This window comes from Atractosteus spatula, chromosome 6 (assembly GCF_055471065.1).
Source record: "Atractosteus spatula isolate fAtrSpa1 chromosome 6, fAtrSpa1.hap1, whole genome shotgun sequence".
Classification (NCBI taxonomy): Eukaryota; Metazoa; Chordata; class Actinopteri; order Semionotiformes; family Lepisosteidae; genus Atractosteus; species Atractosteus spatula.
Window position 1 is genome coordinate 11,045,553 of NC_142711.1, and position 17,122 is coordinate 11,062,674.

At 37.5% G+C, this 17,122-nt stretch overlaps 1 protein-coding gene across 3 annotated transcripts in view; it reads left to right on the forward strand.

Annotated features, from left to right (window-relative positions):
* Window positions 1-17,122, forward strand: part of nsmaf (neutral sphingomyelinase (N-SMase) activation associated factor) — a 48,814-nt gene that overhangs the window by 11,011 nt on the left and 20,681 nt on the right. For all 3 annotated transcript variants that reach the window (XR_016091257.1, XM_088919285.1, XM_088919286.1), the window contains exons 9-17: window positions 802-854; window positions 1,177-1,306; window positions 3,586-3,657; window positions 4,789-4,897; window positions 5,309-5,485; window positions 9,102-9,181; window positions 13,071-13,161; window positions 15,491-15,554; window positions 16,100-16,151. Coding sequence is in view for 2 of the 3 variants with exons in the window: in XM_088919285.1 (XP_088775411.1) it covers window positions 802-854; window positions 1,177-1,306; window positions 3,586-3,657; window positions 4,789-4,897; window positions 5,309-5,485; window positions 9,102-9,181; window positions 13,071-13,161; window positions 15,491-15,554; window positions 16,100-16,151 (828 nt within the window). In the remaining variant the exon portion in view is untranslated. The remainder of the gene's footprint in view (window positions 1-801; window positions 855-1,176; window positions 1,307-3,585; window positions 3,658-4,788; window positions 4,898-5,308; window positions 5,486-9,101; window positions 9,182-13,070; window positions 13,162-15,490; window positions 15,555-16,099; window positions 16,152-17,122) is intronic.

Below are 17,122 nucleotides of genomic sequence, written 5' to 3' on the forward strand. Positions count from 1 at the left end.
TGATCTGCTTACAACTAAGTCAAGGCTAATGCACCAGATTAGGCTAGAAGAAATGCTTTAAACACATGGTAAACAGATACATGAAGAAATGCAGTATTCATTTCTAAAAGATTACGGCGCAAAACCAGTTGGATGGAGAATATCTGGGAAGGAGCCCAGCAATCAAACAAGTAAAGGCATTATAGAAAGCATACCATGACCAGATTGTGTAGCAGACTATTTGATAAAGCTAACATCTTCATGTAGGACAGATAGCCAGTGGTTTATTAAGAAAAAAAGACTTTGCTAATGCAAGTATAGCTCATTTACGGAAGAATAAAAGGAAGTGCTTTTGTAAAGTGTACATTTCTAATTGAGCATATGCTTTTTTGGCTTACATCCCTTGTCTTTGAGTATTAAGTGAAAGTGATAGTTCTCAAGTAAGGGATAAGGTACTGTACACTGAGACATAAGTGAGATAATGGTCTTATTTTTGTAGCACAAGGACTTTTTCCATTTTCCATCCTTTAAATCCACGTATATAAACATGCATCGACATTATACATATTTGAAAATAAGAATAAGAGTAATTCATGCTCATGGACCTTATTCCCCATGAGGTCCCTTATATTTTAGGTAAGTCTAAACCAGTATGTTCATAGCCTGAGACATTCCATTTTTATATCTTTAAGCTGTAAAACCAGATGAAGATTTTCAGTGTTTGTACATCACTTGTTTTGGGGTTTTGTGTAAGAGTGATAGCTACATTTTAAAATGATTTCATTACTGCTGTAGAAAAAATAAATTGTATTTGTTTTTTAGATTGCTGCCAATCTGCAGTCACGGTTATCTAGAACATCTTTTGACAAGAACAGGTATTGTTTTGTTTTTTATACATTCCTTTTGTCATGAGGAAGGATGAGCTAGCTGGTTTAAGGAGTGCTTGATCTCTTCAGCAGTGATGATAGGGATTAAATTTAAACAGTCTAATCCTGTTTGGAAAAGAATGTACATAAACTCATCTTGAAACAAAATACTGAGCATTTTAGTTCTATTAAATTAAAAATGTTAAATTATTATGTTATTAGACTCAGAAGAAAAAAGAAACTTTTGAGGAAACATTAGAGGAAACACACCTTAATTTGTATAAAATACTTCTTAAAAAAGTCATATTTTTTCTTGTCCTTTTGTCTTGAGCTTTCAGAGTGTTTCTGAGAAGCCTCACATGGAATGCAAGGCTGAAATGGTGAATCCGCTGGTGACCAACCCAGGACACGTGTGTATAACTGATGAAAACCTCTACTTTCAGCCACTCTGCGGTTATCCAGTGAGTCATTTTCTTGTGCTGAAAAAAAAGATTTTTTATGCACAAGAACAGATGGACTGTAGCCTTTTTGTAAATAGACCATTCTTAGTTATAAAGGGGCCATTCACAATGCTAGTTGTCATGTTCTGTCCTTCCATCCATTTTGTAAGCACTTCCTGGTCACAGGGGAGCCTGAGCTTATCCCAGCAAGCAACAGGCGCAGGGAAGGGTCCACCCTGGAAGAGACAGCCTTAATTTATATAAAACACCTTCATTTGTATGAAATCATTCTAAAACTTTTTCTTGTCTTGTAATAAACCATTAATTACATTAAAATGGAAAATCTGAAATTGTTCATCGGGAAATTAAATTGCACAGCAGAGGCATTTGACTGGATCAGATGTGGAGACTCCCTGCTCTAATCTGTGGTTTCATGTTATTTCTCTGTATAAAAGGAAAGGGAATCCAGGAGAGTTCTGGGAAGGCAATTGACAAAGTATGCCTAGCCAAGCCTTTGACTTTACTGCTCATTTGTGGGATGGAGTTAAATTGCTAAATGCGTTTTCTAGTTACTTCTTTAATTATTCAGGCCAGTGCTTTTATTGTGGTGACTGAAGCATTATGTAATTACAGTAAGACTCAGATTCTGTCTCTGGGTGGATGTCAAATTGAAAATATGTTTTATATGTTACAACTGAGCCAATTCTGCTATGGTTATTAAATGGCAATTTTCATATGGCTCGCATCTTGTCATGGATGTTTTGGTATTCATACGAAGAAATTAGGAGGCCACAAATAACCATTAAGATTTACTTTTAGCAAATGCTGCTGCAAAGTACCAATAAAATGGTAGGAAAAAAGGTATTGATGTAATATTAGAAACATTTTCCCAAAATACAGTGCCTTGAAAAAGCTTTCCAACCTTTGTTATGAATGGTACAGATGGCTAAAATTGATCTTTGTACTATTGAAAAACAAGGGGTAATGTTGCAAAAATGTATTATTTTTTATTAGCAACCAACAACAGTGTATAGTGAAAGTGTAGATGTTTCTTTCACATAATCGTATATTTTCCAAAGTTAATTCTTTGGTTTCTGAAGAATCCTTGATGGAAATATTTTCCGATAATGCAATTAAAAATTCTGCCCAGTGGGCTTATTAATTACAGTACCTTACTAGCAAAAAGCCGTATTCCTGGTGAGAGTCTACTCAGAGCCTATCACAGAAGCACAGGGTACTAGGCAGCTGTGCCATTCAGCTGAATGTGAGAGAACATGCAAACTCCAGAGACAAGGTGTCAGTCCAGAATTAAACCCCAGGACCTAAGACTTGAGGAGCTGCTGTGAGGCAGCAGCACTAATTGCAATGCTACTGTGTCTCCTGTCTTATACTCTTGTGATTTTTTAAAAAGGAGAATATCTGTTCAGGCCAGGGAAGATGCATTCAATGATGAAATAAATGCAATCGTTGTCAGAGATTTAAAATAAGTTATAAAAATCCCTTTGATCTCCTAAATTGAAAACCATGTTTTGCTTAAAGATCAAAATGTATGATCTGTAGTGTGTGTGGGTAGCATTTACTGTATATGATGTTACTGTATTTCTAAAAATAAAAAAAATCTTCAAGTAGAAAGGAAGTCTAGTGTTTCAGTGGGATGGATGCTAAATTAAAACATAGCAATCAGTACAGACTAAAGAAATAAACTATAATAAACGTGCCTCAAAATAAATTAAAAAAAACAGGATTGGCTCATTTTACCAGACAAAATAATTTTTTACAATTAAATGACCTAGATGGGCCAAATGGCTTTCACTTGTTTGTAACATTATATTCTCTTAATGTCAACTATTTAGGCTTGTTTAAAGACCACTTTTACTCAATTTCCATTTGTTAAGATTTTGGCTGTTAATTGTTTAAGCACTTATAAATGTATACACATCGGTTTAGGTTTGCCTGAAGCATTGTATTTAATTGTGAATGGACACTTCTGGCCCTTCGGTGTCTTGAAATAAATGTATATTAAATGTTAGGTTTATTCCATGCTGAAAAAAGAAGAGAGAAAACACAACGTTTTGGCTGTGAAGCCTTTGGCCTTTGGCTTCATAGCCGAAATGTTGTGTTTTCTCTCTTCTCTTTTCAGCATGGAATAAACCTACAGTATTACTTGTTCCTTTGCAGACTACACATGCTGACGCAGATACCCACCTGAACTATATTAAATAATGATAATGATAATAATAATAATAATAATAATAAAATGAATAATAAAATAAATAAAATGTTGCCATGTTTACCTTTAGGAACCTGTGGTACAAATTAAGCTTCACAGTGTGAGGCGCATCTACAAGAGAAGACATGGTCTGAGACCATTGGTGAGTGTATATACAGTCTGCATTAAATCTGACTAAACATCAGTGTATACTTTTGCTGTAACTAGGAAGCATCTACTGTATATTGATTGATGTTGCATGCAGACACATTTCCATCAGATTGCTTTTGTGGAACCATCATGTTGCATTCTGAATCGTTCAGTGGATATGTCAGAAATAATAACAATTTGGTTGCTGTGTGAATTACCATATGTTTGTATCTTAATCTGGAGTGATGCCTATTTCTCACAGAAACTAATTAATTTTAAGTATCTATTTCACAGAAAGTAGCAAGGCAATCAGTTTCTTCAAACCCTTTGCGTTTTGCTTAATGCTTCTTTTTTCAGCTCCGTGGAAACTTTCCATCAGTCACTGATTTGTAATTTGTGATTGCTAGGTGGAGCTTTGAGTTAATCTGGGCCCAATTTGAATAAACCTCTCACTGTCTCTATATTTAGTATAGAAGCAAATGAATGGAGAACTGGGCACAGCAACACGCCTTTGTATACCTGTAACAACAGCATTATGTTTTATGTGTTGGATATATTTAGACATCCATCCATTTTCTAACCGCTTTATCCAATATAGAATTGTGAGGGAGCCAGAGCCCATCCCGACAAGCAATGGCTGCAAGGATGGATACACCCTAGACAGGACACCAGTCCACTGCAGGGGACACAGAGACACAAACACGCTCACACTCACGCCAGAGCCAGTTTCCCTAGAAGCCACTTAACCTGCTTTTGTGTGTCTTTGGACTGTGGGTGGAAACCAGAGCACCCGGAGGAAACCCACACAGGCACAGGGAGAACGTACAAACTCCACACACACAGATTGCACCCTGGGAATTGAACCCGAAGCTGTAGTGCTGTGAGGCAGCAATGCTATATTTAGGCATTCTACACTGGGTGGCAGTGACTCATCTATTATTATGGAGACAAGGTCACTAGAACTATTGTATGTACAGTACAGTAAAAGTCTTTCAAATTTTGGGATTAACGACAAAAGAGCTATCACTCAACCAAAATCAGAGTATCATTTATCAAAGTACTTACAGAACTAAATGCACGCTGCTTGGTTTTGCTTTCGCGTGTCTGTTTTCTTTTTTAATTCATTTCCTCTTTTTCTTTTCAGGGACTTGAAGTCTTTTGCACTGAAAATGATCTCTGTTCAGACATATATTTGAAGTTTTACAAAACCAGTGACAGAGATGAACTTTACTACTACATTGCTACTTTTCTAGGTCAGTTCATGTGTGGTCCAGTGAAAACGTCTGTACAGTAACTGTGTACTGTATACAGTACGTTTTGCAAGGGTGGTATGTCATTTGAAATGAATTCTAATTTGTATCGCGAATGTTAAATAAGGACAAATTCACTTTGCTTAATAATGATATACTTATCTCATCTTGAAAGATGTTGGGGAGTTGTCTTAAAACTATTGCATGGTAGTTTGTTCTAGATCTTCACAGCCCTTTTTGTAAAGAAAAGGTTTCTGTTTTCAATTCATTTTTTTTTTAAATCTAATTTTACATGGAATATACTTTTGCAAGCTACAGTAAGTCTTGAGTGTAGCTCCTGTAGCTACTGTACACAACATTTGGCGAAATACCTACTTTATCACATTGTTACATGACTGAACATTGTCTCACCAGAAAACCACATGGTGGAACACACTGCCGAGAGCTACATGCTACAGTGGCAGAGAGGACATATCAGCAATTACCAGTACCTCTTACACCTCAACAATCTGGCAGATAGGAGCTGCAATGATCTTTCACAGTATCCTGTCTTTCCATGGGTAATAGCTGATTACAACAGTGCAGAACTCGGTAAGTGACATAAACAGCTATATACTGTATAGTAAAATCTACTTACAGATGGAATTTCCATATTCCTGGGACTTTCTAAATGATCCATTTGTGTCTTAGAGTTTCTGAGAATAATCATTATAGAATGAGCTATAAACCCAGTCTTAAGACGTGTCCATTCTGTAAATCTGTTGTTTTTAGAATATCATAAAACAGCTCAGTGGTCTGGGCTACTTCCTCGCATACTAAGAGGAAGCTCTTCTGAGAATTATTACCTTGCAGTGGTGGAGTGCCTTGCGTAGTCCGGTGAACCCCATAGCTATGTGGTCTGATCAGGTATTCGCCAGCTTAGCTCAACGGATCACCCACGTAGCCTGTCAGGGACTGAGAGCAAAACACAGCTCCATGCAGTAAGACTGTGGGTTTACCACCCATAAGACAAAGGCCTAGGCTCAGGACAACGGCAGTGTGGCAGCAAGAGGGATGGATTATGACCGAGTCATGGCAATGGAGACTGACCATTGGGTATGGAATACCTCATTTTTGGAGGGAAGGGTTCAGGAAGGTAACCCCAGAGGTTGAGGGCCCGGGTGGAAGGTAACAATTAGAAATATTCAAACTCACTTCCAACCATAGCTTTGACTCTGGAACCAAACGTCTGTATTGAGGGTGGTTTATTTCCCACTGTGTTGCGGCCTTGTATTGTGTTGTGGAGTAGCGGACATTGGAGGAAGAGAATCTATCAAGGCAAAGTTCCAAGCAGTGCCTCTGAATGGGTGAGAAGCCCACAGGGCTGTGTTCATTCAGGGCCTTATAATGGGTCAATACTATAGTTGGGAAATACTGAAGTTAATAAAGAAATACAAGAAAATACTGTGAGGAACTCCTCAAACCAATCAAGGTGCCTTCCTATGAGGAGGCTGGCCTAGAAATATTCAGTAAGATCACTACAGTGATAAACTGTCTTCATACTAGTAAGGCAGCAGGCTTGGGCAAGATTCTTCAGAACAAAAGAAAGGTTATAAATGATTAGAGGCCATTTGGCCCATCTAGCCCATTTGGTTGTTAGTAGCTGCTGTAATGGATGTGAGGATCTCATCCAGATTCTTCTCCAAACAAACCAGGCTTGGGTTCAGCCTGTGGATTGCTTACCCACACTCACTCTGAGATGGACAACATTGAAGTCTTGCTCTTTACGTAGCTCACCTTACAGAAGTTTGAAGTATCGGGGATGATGAGAACCTTCTCCAAATAGGACGTCATGGTTCTCTCCCGGACAAAAGTGGATCGTTTTTCTGAGGTGAGGGAGGAGCAGCTGTCCTTAGTGGGTTGGTGTGTGATGGCGTGTGGGAGTGTACATTTGGCCAGTGGATAGGTGGGGTTTTGTAATTGTTTCAGGATAAAAATGGGCATGCAGTTCTCAGCTGAAGGTCTCAGTATACAATTTGATCCAAGTTGTAATAGTAACTTCTGAAAGGACAGATTCACGGGAACATAAGGTATCTTTGCAGGGCTGTTGGTGGCCTTTTTCTCTTAAGACAGGCTGAGTAACTTAGCTGTTTCGGATAGTCGCTTCTCCAGACTAAAATGAGCCAGTTGAGGGGGGCCTAACCTCCAGGATAATCCCACCCAAATTCTTTCGGGCCAGTCACACTTGGCAGAAACCTTGTAGCCAAAACGGGACACACTAGTGGGACACTTCTTTATTTTGGAAAGTGGACATCTGTAGGTGAGGATAAAGTTGCCTGGTTCTGCCTCTTGTCATGCTGCCACTGTAACCAACACCAGGATAAGCAGATTGAAAATGGAAGGGAACATAGATTTATAAGAAGATAAGCTTGTGTGTTAAATTCAAACCTAAATTTAGGAGGGTATTTTTTCAGTCATATCTACTATGTTTGTATTGGAGCTCTGCGAGAGGATGTTTGCATAATGGAATAAAGGAAAAACAAGCAAAACACATAAGCAAACATATTTGTTCCATGAATTTAGACATGATTTAACTAAGGTAATATTTAAAAGTGTTCTGAGGATGTGAATGTTTGCAATGAGAGTCACAAATACTTTTGACCGGTATGCTCGTCAGCGGTGACTCACTGAGCAGAAAGAAATTATGATAATTGTGACTATCAGAGTAACAGTGTAGACTGAATAGTGTTTCTTAACCTTTTCACCTGTTTTCAGTAGGTTTGCATTGAATGCAAAATTACTGCGACTAAGATATGATAGATAAAGGTGTACGTATTACAACTCACATATCCAATAACTCGAGTGAATGTGCATCCAGTAAGGGGAATAAAGGCGTGGATGACTGCAAAGCAGTTCTCAGAACTGAAGAATTCCCATGGCCTTTGTTACTGGTTGGTGTCAGCACAAAATGTAAACCATGTCCTTTTCAAAATATCGAATGATGTATTCTTATAACCTGTTTAGACCTGCTGCATTCACAAGACCTTTCAGCCTGTTAATACTGCTCTAAACCAGAGTCCTAGGAGAAAAACAAGTTGCTGTCAGTCTACAAAAGAAACTGCACAGAAAAAGGTGAAGGAATCAAAAAACGTACAGAAAACAGAACAGACAAGATGGGCAAGCAGAATGCAATTAAAAAAATGTGGTGTAGTTATTGGCAAACAAGAGGAACAGAATTCACAGGTCAGATTTGTTCTGTCTGAGGCACAGTGCCTAACATGCCACAGTGCTGAGGCAAATTCCCAAAGCCACGAAGTTCTGAAATGCCGTTCAGACCTGTCGACGGATTAATTGCTCGATTTACAGTAGACGGTTGTTCAGATGCACTGTCTTCTTTGCTCACATTAAGTTCTCTGGATGAATTTTGAGGATCCATTGCAGTGGTCGAAGATCCACCGGGAAGGAGATGCATCAGACTGGAAAAAAAAAAGTCTGTCATTTTATGATTCGCCATTGATAGCAGATCAGCCAGTGTGTGGAACTTTTGCAGTTTGCAGTAGTGTTCTGGTGTGTAGCTTCTTAGCTTGCTACTGTACCTTTTAACCTTTTAACATTGTGCTGTAATGAAGAGACATAAAAGCCTGCACTCTAAAGATGTAATTAAGTAACACCTCATCACCAGATGAAATTTGACCACATATGCACACAAAATAACAATATTTTGGTGTCTATCGCTAATGGCGACTAGACTTTAAATTATTGTCGCAAATTCTTATTTTTGTCGCCATTTGCGACCTTTTCAGTAGCAGTCTGGAGCCCTGTGACTGAAACTCCAGACATTTCCGTTTTCTCCCATCAGACAGTGACAGGCTGTTTGAATTGTGGTGAATAAAGGTTTGTTGTTTTTAAAGCAAAAAATAAGATTGGTCCTGACCACGGAATGGTTTCATCTCTTCATTCTCAGAAAGCCATTTTCTAAAATCTCACTTTCTAAACTTGCTGAACTACATTAGAGAAAGCAATAAAAATGACATTTTTATATAATGTTTTTTGTACTTCAAAATCTATAAAATTTAAATGTTGTATTTAATCTTTTATGGTGTTTCGTATTCATTTTCTTTCTGTTCTTTCATCCAGGAAGTGTAAAATTGTTGTTCAAAATAATTTCAAATGCCTTTTTGGAAATTCAGTCTTTTTTGTGAAGCTGTCGTTTGTTTCCTTTCACTAGATTTGATGAATCCTGACACGTTTCGAGACTTGAGCAAGCCCATTGGCGCGCTGAATAAAGAAAGACTGGAGCGGTTGTTGGTAAGTGTTCTTTTAAGCGGCTCCAAGACTGCAGCAGTGAGCTTCCATCCTAACCCACTGTCAGGAGCCTCGCTTAGGTGTGCTTAGGGTTAACTTCACAGAAAGACCAGTTTGGATACAATATTTAAAAAAACTCAAATTGACGATTGTGATTTAAGTCATTATACTGGAAAGAATTATACACAAGTCTCTTTTTTGGTATTGAACTGTTCTTAGGGTATATTTAACTGTTCTTAAGGTAGGTTCAGTTTTAAGAATGTACTGTATAGTATAGATTTATAGAAACGATTTAAAGATTTAATCTTGATATTGCTATAATCGTAATATCAAATTCATGATATAAGTAATATTAACAATCTATGCTTCCTTCTGTACTGAAGCAACCCTGCCTTACATAATATTAAAAAGAATCATACATAAGAATATACATAACAGAAAACATAAGTGCTACAATTAATTAAATATTAAAACGTCTAACTGTCCTAACATGAAACCCCCATGTTAGCAACCACAGGTACACAGACCTGTTTACTCATTTCACTCACACACATTTAAGTTCATCACTTGAATGGTGCTTAAGATCAGGTGAGTGGTGAGGTCCAAGCTGTATAAACCCTTTATTCTTCCTGATGTCAGTAGTTTAATTTTAAACACATAATCCATCTTTATACAAACCCTGATCCATATCTTAAACATGGGTTTAGTGTAAGGGTTAAGGCTAAGTCTCTAACATAGTGGATTTGTAAAGTTTTCCCATGCTTTTTCAAGGGGTGAGATACATACAGTGGTGTGAAAAAGTGTTTGCCCCCTTCCTGATTTCTTATTTTTTTGCATGTTTGTCACACTGAAATGTTTCAGATCATCAAACAAATTGAAATATTAGACAAAGATAACACAAGTAAACACAAAATGCAGTTTTTAAATTAAGGTTTTTATTATTAAGGGAAAAAAAAAATCCAAACCTACATGGCCCTGTGTGAAAAAGTGATTGCCCCCCCTGATAAAACATAAATCAACTGTGGTTTATCACATCTTTGGAAAGCTGAGTTCAATTCCTCTAGCCACACCCAGGCCTGATTACTGCCACACCTGTTCTCAATCAAGAAATCACTTAAATAGGACCTGCCTGACAAAGTGAAGTAGACCAAAAGATCCTCAAAAGCTAGACATCATGCTGCGATCCAAACAAATTCAGGAACAAATGAGAAACAGAGTAATTGAGATTTATCAGTCTGGAAAAGGTTATTATGCCATTTCTAAAGCTTTGGGACTCCAGCGAACCACAGTGAGAGCCATTATCCACAAATGGCAAAAACATGGAACAGTGGTGAACCTTCCCAGGAGTGGCCGACCGACCAAAATTAGCGCAGCGACGACTCATCTAAGAGGTCAGAAAAAACCCCACAACATCCAAAGAACTGCAGGCTTCACTTGCCTCAGTTAAGGTCAGTGTTCATGACTCCACCATAAGAAAGAGACTGGGCAAAAATGGCCTGCATGGCAGAGTTCCAAGACGAAAACAACTGCTGAGCAAAAAGAACATAAAGGCTCGTCTCAGTTTTGCCAGAAAACATCTTGATGATCCCCAAGACTTTTGGGAAAATACTCTGTGGACTGACGAGACAAAAGTTGAACTTTTTGGAAGGTGTGTGTCCCATTACATCTGGCGTAAAAGTAACACAGCATTTCAGAAAAGGAACATCATACCAACAGTAAAATATGGTCGTGGTAGTGTGATGGTCTGGGGCTGTTTTGCTGCTTCAGGACCTAGAAGACTTGCTGTGGTAAATGGAACCATGAATTCTGCTGTCTACCAAAAAAACCTGAAGGAGAATGTCGGCCATCTGTTCGTGACCTCAAGCTGAAGCGCACTTGGGTTCTGCAGCAGGACAATGATCCAAAACACACCAGCAAGTCCACCTCTGAATGGCTTAAGAAAAACAAAATGAAGACTTTGGAGTGGCCCAGTCAAAGTCCTGACCTGAATCCGATTGAGATGTTGTGGCTTGACCTTTAAAAAAGCGGTTAAGGCTTGAAAACCCTCCAATGTGGCTGAATTACAACAATTCTGCAAAGATGAGTGGGCCAAAATTCCTCCACAGCGCTGTAAAAGACTCATTGCCAGTTATCGCAAACGCTTGATTGCAGTTGTTGCTGCTAAGGGTGGCCCAACCAGTTATTAGGTTTAGGGGGCAATCACTTTTTCACACAGGGCCATGTAGGTTTGGATTTTTTTTTCCTTTAATAATAAAAACTTTCATTTAAAAACTGCATTTTGTGTTTACTTGTGTTATCTTTGTCTAATATTTCAATTTGTTTGATGATCTGAAACATTTCAGTATGACAAACATGCAAAAAAATAAGAAATTAGGAAGGGGGCAAACACTTTTTCACACCACTGTATATCAACCTTATGAGTCGGAGTCTGGATCAGTCTCTGCTTGAGGCACAAGGTTCATTTTATTTTTAATATTCTCGTGAATATACTGTACATTTTCTCTATGAAGACTTTCACATTTTGTTCTGCCTTGGGTTTTTGTATATCACAAACATGTAAAATGTAACATCTTGAAAATTAACAAACATCAGGACACATGACAGCTTGTGAGATTTAATTGAAGTCACTGCAGCTATGAATAAAACAATACCGTATCAATTATTCAAAGAAATGAATCGGTGAAACATTTATTTTAATAATCCATAATTGTAACTGCAATTTTCCTTTGTAGAATTGAAGTCATTGAGCAAGAATTTGCAGGATCCTAAAATCTTTGTACCATTGTGCTTTTACCACATATTTGAAGTTACCAAGGGAGGTCACCTGCCTCTGGGATCATCCACTATGGTTTTAAATATGAGAATATGACAGCATGATAATAGTTTGGTGTGAAAAGTAATATATAACTTTGAATTAAGCTTGGTAAGGCATTGCTATATACAGCTAATAATTAGTGTGCCATGTATACTTTCATTTAAATATAATTAAATTATACTGCTGCTGTCTCAAGTAGAGTTCTTTTGTTTGCAAAATGCAGCTTTGTTCCGTAAAAGTTTATGGAAATTTGGCTAATGATGTACTGTATGTGGACCATATCTGCTGTTTCAATCATGAAGTTTCTTGAAATATAGTATAAGCATACTATTCAATAATTTGAATTACATTATTGCAAATAAAAAAGTGTGCAAAGGGTCATCTATGGTTAAAAATACAATTACATTACAAATGTGATTTGCTGATTAAGAATTACACAGGTATAATTGTTATTGACCAAAGAATTGATTATAGCAGCAGTTTAACGTAAACATATATAGAAAATAACAAAAGTGTCAAGTGATAGTTTTCACATTGCGGGATTAGTTATACAATATGCTGGTACCTACAGTATATATCAATTGCTGTGCCAAGTGGGTTAGGCATTTTTCATTGTCTTACTCTTTTCACTAATTGATTTTCATGCTTTTGTGAAAACACAAAATATCTACATTTTCAGTTAAAGATTGCCATAGATTTGTTTTCAAACCATATTTAGGCCTTTTAGCATGAATGTGTACAGAGCAACGAATGAAGTTAATGTTGAGAAACATCTGATAAAGAGTCACCTAGATTTTTTTTTTGGTAAAGGGGACGGATTACTTTCTGCAACACTCACTCTGTATTATCTGCTCATGTATCTTGAGTTTCTCTGATCCAGTTTTTGAAGATCCTGATCAGTGTGATTGCTGAGTCACAGACTTGATTTCTTTTCCCACACAATTAAGTTTGTATATATCACTTGTCATTAAATGAATTGTTGTGATAATATATACAGATTTTGACTCTTGATTGTGTTTAAGGCACCCGAGGCCTTTGCAAAGCAGTGCACTTAGCTGTGTTTTTCTTTTTGTCCAGGTCCGTTACAGAGATATGCCAGAGCCAAAGTTCATGTATGGAAGCCATTATTCTTCACCTGGTTATGTGCTCTTCTACCTTGTGAGAGTGGGTACGTGTATCCTTATGATCCTCACATTTCGTTGCTTATTCCTCATTTCTTTTGCTTGCATTTTTACCACTTACTTTCAAAAGCTAAGAAAGGCTGGGCATAGTTAGTACTGGAATAGGAGCCCTCTAAGAAAAATCAGGTTGATCCTGAAAATGACGCTGGTAGACCAGTAGGTGACGCTGTTCCCTGTGGACCAACATCTAGAAAACAGTGCCCCAGTACAATGACCAGGGACACTGAGTTGTAGGTGGAGCTGTCCCCTGGATATGTCATTAAACCAAGATCCTGGCAACTGGTTTATTAAAAATCCTAAAACACTGTAAGAGTACAGGTGTGAACCGTGGTACTCTGTTCCACTATAGTCTTCTACAATCTGGCCTCCCTGAAGTCCCCCCTTAACTGAACTGGTGAAATATTTTCTCATTTTTCTTCCTGACGTGCTGTGTGGCTGTTGGAACCTAATGGCTCCATCATATCACTCAACTGGTGGATACATATCACTCTGCAGTGGTGGATGACATAGGCCCATCCTATAGGGCAGAGAAAAAGACTGTGAAACCCCTAGGTTGGTCAGTATTCTCATTTATCTTAGACCTAAAATGTAATAAGGTCTTCTTGAAAGTCTAAGTTAAAGGTTAAGATAAGGTGATTAAACATAAACCACAATGATATAAGATATACTGTATTTGGATTATCTAATTTTGAAAAAATAATCTGACAGTAAATATACAGTACTTGTTTGAATACTTGTATGTGAACCCTTAAACTCAGTAAGGTCACTGGATGTTTCCTCTAACTATATGTCAGTGTCTTGTATTAGTTTATTATGAATTTTGGCCCATTCCTTTTTACAGACGAGTCATGTTGTTGACATTTGAGGGTTTCCTTATAGGAAGAGCTTGCTACAGTTCGTGCCAGATCATTTCTGTTTATGTCCAAAAATGCAAACTTTCTTTTTCCCCCATTCTGTTGTAGTTCTGATTATATATTTAAGATCGTTATATAACCCCTGTCTTTTGAATGAGACGTTAAACTAAGGTCCTGACTCTCAGTGGTCATTAAAGATCCCCTGGCATTTCTCGATAAGAGTAGGGAGTTATCCCAGGCCAAATTCCCCCCCCAGCATTTACCGTGGCCTCCAAACTGTCCTCATGTATGATTGGCTTGCACTGGCCCTGCAATGGACTGGCGCCCTGTCCAGGGTGTACCTTGCCTTGCGCTCATTGCTTGCCGGGTAGGCTCCAGCTTCCCGCGATATCATATGGTATAAAGCTGTTTGGTAAATGACATGACATGACATTATATCACCCACTATCTGCTCAGCTTCAGCTGATGAATGGATTACCTCACATTCTGGAGAATGTTAATTCAAACAAACATGGCAGGCTGTCCAGGTCCTGGCAATGTTAGATGGTCAAAATGAGGTTCTTGTGCTGCAGGGCATTCATTAGTTTTTGCCACACAAAACATTTCCAGAGAACATTATTCCAGGAATTTTATGGGTCCTCCAGCTGCACTTTGGTGAATGTGAGGCAGGTGGCAGTGTTGTTTTTCAGTGGTTTTTTCCTGGCTATCCTCCCATGAAAACCATTCCTGTTCTGTCTTTTCCTGATGGATGAGGCATGATCATGGCATTAGCCACAGTGAGAGACCTGCAGATCCTTAGATGTTACTCTAAGGGTCTTTGTGATTTTCTGAATGATTATCCAGGCTGCTCTTGGGGAGATTTAGGCAGGACTGGTCCTGTGTATCTTATCTGATAAGGGGCAATACAAAACTAGAAATTGTTATGGAATCCTCTCCAGGCAAATGAGAATCTCCTCCTGTTTTCTGAGGTCCTCTGTTATCTCTTGATGGTGTCATGATGTTTTTCAACTAATCCATATGGTGAAGATTAAACTCCTGGCTGACCAAACTCGGTTACCATCCATGATGGAACAAGTAAAGGTTTATTCCACGCTGAACAGAGAAGAAAAGAAATGAAGCGTTTCTGCTGTGGAGCCTTCTTCAGGTGTGAGAGAGAAAGGAAAAACCCAGAGCGTTTTCTAATCTCTCTCTCACACCTAAAGAAGGCTCCACAGCCGAAATGTTGTCTTTCTTTTCCTCTCTTTTCAGCATGGAATAAACCTTTACTTGTTCCTTTGTACTGATGTAGCTACCCACTTGAACTACTATCCATGATGGTAACGTCTACATTAAGATCAATGTTGATTCTTGTGATGTATGTTATTTCTAAGTAGACCTTTTGCAGAAATCCAGATAATCAGAAACTGAACATGTTAACAGTTTAAAAAATTGTCATTTCTCATTCATTTGTTGTTTTTCATAGCCCCCGAGCACATGCTGTGTTTACAGAATGGGCGGTATGACCATGCAGACAGAATGTTTAACAGGTATGCTAAATGTTCAGTCTGCTTTGCTTGAGTAATTTATTGTCCCTGCATTTGTCTTTGTCTCATCAAGGTTTTTTATGTTCATATTTCATTGTTCTTATTTGTTGTAGTTTTGTTTACCTAGTTGCTGACCTGATTTAAAAAATGTCTTTTGTAGATTACTTTAAAATTAAACACTTGCATCTCTGTAGCGTGCATCATTTCAGCATAAAGTTTTAAACAGTGAAAACCTAATGCTAGACTTAAACTACTTCGTTCTAGGGTTTGCTGTGGTACTTACACCCTCTTATAGCCACGTTTTGTTAACAGCAGTGATGCTTTTTCACAGTTACCTGTATGTACAGTAGATATGTTGATGTTTATATGCCTTATAGAAATCTAAAAAAATGTTGTTGGTGAGGATGTCTGAAACAGTATATCTGCTTTTTCACAGTGTGTACATTTCAGTAAACATAGGTTCTTGCTGTTATACTCATCTTTAAATATTGGTGCATAGACATTTAGACATTATCTAAATTAATTTCATGTTAATGCTATTTATTCAGTATAGCCGAAACTTGGAAAAACTGCTTAGAAGGAGCAACTGACTTTAAAGAGGTAAAAGTTTTCTCAAATACCTTTGCTTCCAAAAGGCCAACTCTTGCATATTGTGGGTTATAAAACAAATTAGCTTGAGTACATACTGATAAATTTAGATAAATGATATTGATTAACAATTAGTGTTTGTCTGGTGCTTTTTTCTTCAAGTTTAGGATAGGCCTTGTGACTTTTAGTGATTACTTTTAGTAATTCCATACTTGTCCAGCAGATGTCAGTATACTTTTATATTTGACAGTATTTTAAAACTAAAATTTACACAGAACAGTATTGCTGTTGTTTTAGTTTAAATGCAACACTAATAAAGAAAGGTAAAAGGTATGAGTAATTTTGATATTTTACATTTTGTTTACAATGCTGATTTGATGGATCAGGATTGTTTACAGGTTCATGATTACTTACAGTTTTAATGAATTATTTTTCTGCTCTGTAAGAAGCAAACATTGAAGTAGAAAATGATTTTGTTAGTGTACAGATTGTAAAAACATTTGTAAAAAGTATACAAATTTACTGACTGCTCTTTGATAATCATCTAAAGTACCGGAATTGAGATATCAAGTTAAGATTTTCCAGCACAATTGAATAATGACAAATATAATATGTTTTGTACAAATATGTAGGTATTATAGTGCTTTGGAAATGTAAAATTTCTTGACTCCACTTTTATTTCCTTCCAGAAACAGACAATTATACAGTATATTACAACTGTAATCTGAAGCTTAACTGATAGACAGGTCAATTCTTACTTAAAATCTCCTGGACCATTAAAGAAGTCTGTAATTTTTCAGTCACGAATTAGTATTGCACAGGAGAAGATTAAACATAGCGTCATTGTTTAGAGAAGTAAACGCCAGCTGTAACTCATCGTGTGCTTGTGGCAACCCTTGTCCAATTAGCGGTCCTGACTGAATCTTCAGTGCTCTGGGTTTCTTGAAAAGTGCTCATAAATGAAATGATTGTTGTGACTGTTA